The 7,293-nt window shown below is 32.9% G+C and overlaps 1 protein-coding gene across 1 annotated transcript; it reads left to right on the top strand.

Annotated features, from left to right (window-relative positions):
* Positions 1 to 4,127: 4,127 nt before the first annotated feature.
* LOC107942297 (UDP-glycosyltransferase 72E1) lies at positions 4,128 to 5,662 on the top strand. The gene is made up of 2 exons (XM_016875931.2): positions 4,128 to 4,623; positions 4,777 to 5,662. Exons 1-2 carry the CDS (start codon positions 4,128 to 4,130, stop codon positions 5,559 to 5,561), a joined length of 1,281 nt encoding a protein of 426 aa, XP_016731420.1. The 3' UTR covers positions 5,562 to 5,662.
* The last annotated feature ends 1,631 nt before the right edge of the window (positions 5,663 to 7,293 follow it).

Genomic DNA, 7,293 nt, shown 5'->3' with positions numbered 1-7,293 from the left:
AGTTGAGTCCAAGGTTTATTAAACCATATGAAGTATTGGAACGTGTTGGACCAGTAGCTTATCGGTTAGCATTACCATCGAAGTTGGCAAGAATACACAATGTTTTTCATGTTTCTATGTTGAGAAGGTATAGATTGAATCCGTCACATCTTATCACACCAGAAGCTATTAAGGTTCAACCAGACTTGACATATGTTGAAAAACTAATCAAGATTCTTACTCGAGAAGTTAAAGAGCTTAGAAATAAGTGAATTCCTTTAGTAAAGGTACTTGGGAGACATTGCAATATGAAGGAGGCTACTTGGAAAAGTGAGGAAGTGACGAGACAACAACATCCGCAGTTATTTGAATCAAGTAACACCCTCGAAAATCCCTTGGCCGTAATAGTATTGTTTTGGGAATTACAAGTAAAAAATTTTCTAAATAAATAAAATATAATTTATAAAGTATTGGTGGAGAAGGTAGTAGAATACTAGAGAAAGTTTAAAAGATTGATGTATTGAAAGATATTAATCTGGGGTATAGACTAAATTGTATGGTTTTACAAAGTATTGAGGTCAAAGTGAGAAATTAAAAGTATAAATGATTAAATTGAATTAGTGGTAAAATATGAGAGGACATGGAGGGAAATTTTTAACAAAGTGGATAAGGATGATGGATAGATTTTATTTAGTTATAACAATATTTTATTTTCATCATTGTCATTACTACAATTATTCTAATATTAAACAAAATTATTTTATTTGATTAAAATAATAGAGATATTTTAGATGAAGGATGGAGAGACTTCTCATTACTAATATTTTTCTTTCTTCTACACTTTGGTCCTCCATTTCCATTAAATAACCTTCCAAGCTTAAAACCATCATATTTCTTCAGAAAATCTTAGCTAAATCAAGTTACCCACAATCTAGCAAGCTTAGATTTTTTTAATAGAAGTGGTGGGCTCATGCTTGAAGAGGGAGAAAATTTAGACTATGTAAGGAATTAAGGTTTTTAGGTAAGACTTCATGATTTAGTACCTAGTATCATGTTTATTACAATTATTAGAGCACTGATATGTTGTGAAACAAGTATATTGATTTCTTATGTTAGATAATATTTATATAGAATAAAGAGAAAGACAATGAAGAAGATAGAAAAGGTGTAGACAAAGGGAAACAAGTAGACAAAGCTTAAAGAAGCCTAATTTAGCTAAGATTGTAAGTACTTAAGAATTATTTCTTACTTAATTAGATTTGTAATTTATATACTAATGAACTTATAATGTCATGAATTTATGTACTTGTAATTTAATATATATGCGAATAATCCATGGAAACGGTAAATGAATGTGACTAACATTTATGTGAATATATGTGAAGAAAAAAAGGGCTAATTGTAAATGTTGAAAAGTTATGTGTGAATGTGAAAGTACAAAACTTGATTGTGCTTGTGATGAAAGTGGAATTTGTAATAATGTTTACGCCCTTGTAGACTAGTATTGAACTTGTGAGATAAAGATGGTATGCCATTAGGAATACCATAACGCACTTGTGAAATTAGCTTTCTAGTGCTCTTGAAACTAGCACTTCGGTGCTACTGAATTTAGCACTTTGGTGCTCCCGATTTAGCACTTATGTGCTCATGTATTTTTTTTATTTCATTCTGTATATCCTCTTGTTCACTCGAGTCTACAATGGGTGAAATTGATTTATACATGAATAGTGTGTGTCTGATAAAAGTATGGTAACTGGAAAAATGTAGATTAATCTTGTTGCTATTGTGCACTATATCTCTAACTAATTGTATGGTCATATTAAAATGTTTATTATTTGTTAAAATAGTTAATTAAAATCAATGGTAATGTTTGAATTCTTTAGTACTTACTAAGCTTTCATAAAGTTAACATGTATTTTCAACGCAAAGGTAAAGATCGTTTTGAAAGTAGATTTTGAAATGGCCTTCCTCATTTTCATCTCTTCATGAAGCAAGGATTTGAATAGTATGGAACTTAAATTTTGGAGATAGATTGGCAGGTACTTAGGATTAGAATTATATGAAATTTTGTTGTAAGTAACTTAGTGGTTTTAAAACTATGATCTTGCATGTCTCTTAACATTTTGCACCTTGGGATATACAATGAATTACATTAAATTTTTTAAGGTTAATTTGACATACTTTGAGTTCTAAAATTGTTAGATTTGTTAAAGAAAGTTTGATGATAGTTTAAACTTGGTTATAAAAGTTTTAAATGTATTTTGTGTAATCTATTTCCAATTTCGCGACATCCAATCTTCAATGTCGCAACATTGGACATGAACTAGAGTAATTTGTCTTCGATGTCACGACATCCGACCTTCAATGTTGTGACATTAGCCAATGTCATGACATTGGACCTTTAATGTCGTGATTGGAGTTATAAGTCTAATTTGTTCTCAGTGTTGCAACATCAGGAGATCAATGTTGTGACATTAGACCAGTGTCATGACATCCATTTCCTAATGTCACGACATTGACTATGTTTACCTTGTTTTGTCCTAATTAAGCCCCGAATGACCCTCATTTGTAACCAAACTTTAAAGTAAGCCTAGAAATGACTTGAAAAACTTTCAAAGAGTCAATTTATGTTAAAGTAAATCTTGAAATTGATGGTCGAATTAAGTTAGCTTTAGTGTCCAATTGTAACATCTTTTGCTCGTGATGTACTAGTTCGTCCCAGGTAAGGGGTGTTACAGATTCATTTCAGTAGGAGCATAATTTTTTAAGTTGATAGAAAAAATAGTTTAGACTAGGATTTTTAACATGTTGTGGACGTTTTAGGATGAGTGCTCTTTTGTTGTAATTGTTAAATGAATTAGTGCTTTGAGTAATGCGGTGCTTTGGACATATCTTTGTAACTTCTTTAGAGGTTTTTATATGAAATAAAAGTTACATTGGTTGAGAAAAAAAATATTATATGGAAAAACTTTTGAAGAACATTACAAATGAAATAGGGGACCTGAGCCCGACTTGCACCCTCTCATGCTCGTAAACATATATATTAGTATGAATTTTTATCACGCTTCGCGTTGAATTAATTGCTTTTTTTTACTAAAATATAGAGTAAAATTTGAAGATTAAAATAAAATTTAATTCTATTTACTCTTCGTGTATTTAGAATTTAATCTTCATACTTTTATTTTTAAGAATTTAGTCCCTTTACTTTTTGAATTTAAAAATTCAAGTCTAATTGTTAGCAATGTTAAATTCTTTTGTTAATTTCACTTGAGTGGTAATTTAAAAATTAGAAGAAAAAACTTACATAATAGCCATGTAACAAAGAAAAACAAGCATCACAATTAATATGAATTTAATAAATAATTTTAACAATTCTTAAAAGTTATATAATTTTAATCTAAATAAAAGATTTAGGCAATGAAAATGCAAAAGTTGAGTTGAAAAAAGATTAAATTTAAGCCGACCTAATAAAATTTTATGACTGTTATAAACTATAAAAGAAAAATTTGCACGTTCATACTTTGCCACATTTACTCTCTCTCTCTCTCAAAACAAGATGCGAGCAACACGTGCCTAGGTAGGAAGGTCCAAAGCGCATATATATAGGTTATAGATCATAGATATTAATGCATAATGAGCCAAACATTTATTTATTTTTTATTATAGATAGTAATGCATAATAAGCCAAACATTTATTTTAAAATAAATCAAATTAAAAGTTGAAATAAAACAAAACCAAATAAAAATGCCACATGCCATGTGACTTGAAAGTAAAAAACATGATGCTAATAAAAATGACGGAATTATATAATACGAATGTTTAAATTAAATTTTTTATTGTTTAAAATAAAAATTTAATAATTAAATGATTATTTATAGAATTTATCCTATTTTTATATTCGGCCATGTTGATTTAAATAACATTAAATTCGGAAGTTTTCCATTTTTTTTATTATTAATCGAGTTTGAACGGGTTGGATCCCATTTTTGCACTCTCTAAATCCTATAATTACCTATGACGAATGAACTGGACCTCCTATCTATAAATAAGACACCAACGAATGCAGTGCACCGCTATTCTTAAACTTACCCCATCTTAACTGCTTCTCTTCCGTTAGTATCAAAGTTAGTTTGCGGACCAGCATTCCATGGAAACCACAAAGTCTCATATAGCTCTCCTTGCAAGCCCTGGAATGGGACACTTGATCCCAGTGCTTGAGCTTGCCAAACATCTTGTTTCCCATCAAAGCTTCAAAGTTACTGTCTTTGTTGTGGCAACCGACCATGCCTCACTCGCAAACACCCATCTACTTCAATCACCAGCAGACTCTGGTGATCTCCTTGATATTGTTTTACTCCCTTTTATTGACGTTTCCGATATAGGTGGACCCTCTGTTTCGTTTATAGCAACAATAGTGACAACGGTGCTACGGTCTATGCCGTTTCTCAGATCTGAAATCTCTAAGATGGAGTTTCGTCCCACAGCTCTAGTTGTGGACTTGTTCGGAACTGATGCTTTGGAGATTGCGGATGAATACAATATGTTAAAGTTCGTATTCATAGCTTCTAATGCATGGTTTCTTGCAGTTATGTTGTGTACTCCGGAGATTGATAGGAAAGAGATCGATGAGCATGTTAAGAACCGTAAGCCACTGCACATTCCGGGTTGCAAGCCCATTAAGTTTGAGCATAACCTCGACGTTTTTTTCATGGATACCTACGATCCATTTTACCAAGGATATGTTGAAGCAATCAATAAAATGTCTTTGACTGATGGCATTTTGGTGAATACTTGAGATGAACTTGAACCCACAACTCTTAAAGCCTTGAGAGAGACAAAGAAGGTACCCATTTACCCCATCGGTCCACTGGTAAGACCAATTGAAAAGTCGGTTTTTGGTAACGAAATACTAGCTTGGCTCAATAAGCAACCGAAACAATCAGTTATTTACGTGTCGTTTGGGAGCGGCGGAACCTTATCTGCCCAACAAGTTAAAGAGCTAGCTTGGGGGCTGGAGCTTAGCCAACAAAGGTTTGTTTGGGTGCTTCGTCCTCCTACTGAAAATGATGCAGCAGGGACCTTTCTCGCTTTGGGAAATGGATCTGATGCCACCCTAGATTACTTGCCTGATGGGTTTCCGGCTAGGACCCAAGATCGAGGGCTACTAGTCCCTATGTGGGCACCCCAAGTCGAAGTATTGAGTCATCCGTCGATTGGTGGGTTTTTAACCCATTGTGGGTGGAATTCAACCATGGAAAGTATAGTCAATGGGGTGCCGATGATTGCATGGCCGCTTTACGCTGAGCAGAAGATGAATGCTTCGATGTTGACGGAAGACATTGGAGCAAGCATTCGAGTGATGGCGGTGGAATCAGATGCAGCGGTCGGGAGAGAAGAGATAAGATCGGTGGTTAGAAAAATATTGGTGGATCGTCAAGGACGAAACATACGATCAAGGATTAAGGAGCTAAAAGATAATGCGGCAAATGCATTGGCCAAAGGTGGTTCGTCTTATAATTCCATGTCCCAAGTTGCAAACATCTGTATTCAGCACCTGAAAACAAAGGCATCTGGGTCTTGATCATGTTTTAATGTCTTAAATAAACACATATGTCATGTACGTATAAATCATGAACATGAATAAATTGGTTTAAGGTGAATTCTGGTAAGTTTATAGTTGAACCCAATACTCCTTTTTGAACTTTTTCTGTCCAATTCAAAACTTTACAAGGTGAATAGGAATCCTATTCAAGCCCCATTCCATACTCTATTCCAATGAATGACCCATTCTTTTCTTTTTACATCCGAGGCTGTATTGACCATCTGAGGAGACCAAAGAATGCTATCACGGGTCTCCAACGAATAGTGAAATATACTTTTTTACCCTCGCCAGAAACATGTAAGAAACCTGAAGAAGAAAGGAGATAATAGGGGATGAGGGAAAGGGAGAGGGAGCCGACTAACCCCCCAAATAGTGATGCCGGAGCACAATTCACTGGAAAACGAAAGTAGAACTTTAAAAAAATTCATAAAAATAAACATATTTCTCAAAATACAAGCATGAAAAACATCTTAAAAATAAATGAGAAATATCCTAGAATTTTAGTTAAAAGAAGTTTTTGGTGACGTAGATTTTCAAATTTTGCAGAAAGAACAACAAATGAAGGAGAAAGGCATACTAAACAATCAGACCCTATTAAGAGAGAAAAGGTTGAGAGAGATGAGCATATGGGTTGGTAGTGTTTTTGAAAAATGATAAGATTAAAAAACAAGATCAATAAAGATGATAAATAAAATGGGGGAGAAAATGAACGAGAGAGAGTTGAGAGATCACATATCCCCAAATTATAACTTCATTCTAAATTGAACTCAAACTTCCTAACTCTATTTTTTTTATTTCAAATTTATTTTTCTTTCTATTTAATTAATCAACCTAAAATTTGAAAAAAAAATATACTCTCAAACCATCCTCTAATGGAACTTTAACCGTGGCTATTCAGGTGTCATCTCCATCAACGGCACCTCCAAATGATAACCCACATCTCTTCTTTGCCTTTGCCTATTTCTATTCTCTAAAAATCAAGTCCAAATTGCTCAAATTAAATCATGAACTCTAATCTTTCTTTCAACCGATCACCATTAGATCGATTTGGATTTGCACTATGTTGTCTCTCCCTCTCCTCCACCTCTCTACAGTTGGGATTGGTTAGCAAACCACTAAAACCCTTCCTTTTCAGGGTTTAACTTTGGGGAACACCAATACATAAAAACTTAAGGAGGAAGTGATGGAGAGGAAGACAAGTAGTGGGTTCATGTTTGAAGAGAGAGAGAATTTAGACCGTGAGAAACTAAGGTTTTAAGGTAAGATTTCATGAATTAGTAATTAATATCATGTTTATTACAATTATTAGAGCATGGAAATGTTGTGAAACAAGTATATTGATTTCCTATGTTTGATAATATTAATATGGAATAAAGAGAAATACAAGGAATAACATGGGAGAGGTGTAGACAAAGGGAAACAAGTAGACAATGCTTCAAGAAGTCTAATTTAGGGTTTATTTGATTGCCAGTAAAATGTTTTCCTAAAATGATTTCAGGAAAATGTTTTACTTTTCTGTAAAATGATTTACTGGAAAATATTTTCTGGTGTTTGATTGAATCTGTGTAAAATATTTTCTGCTGTTTGACAGATTTCCTGAAAATATTTTCCGGAAAAATTGTTTTTACATATATTAATATATATTAATAAATTTTTATATTTTAAATTATTTTTACATAAATTGCAATGATTTATTTATAATAATACTCAA

This window comes from Gossypium hirsutum, chromosome D12 (genome assembly GCF_007990345.1).
Source record: "Gossypium hirsutum isolate 1008001.06 chromosome D12, Gossypium_hirsutum_v2.1, whole genome shotgun sequence".
Taxonomy (NCBI): domain Eukaryota; kingdom Viridiplantae; phylum Streptophyta; class Magnoliopsida; order Malvales; family Malvaceae; genus Gossypium; species Gossypium hirsutum.
The sequence above is the reverse complement of the archived record's forward strand: the minus strand, read 5'-3'. Positions and strand labels throughout refer to the sequence as shown.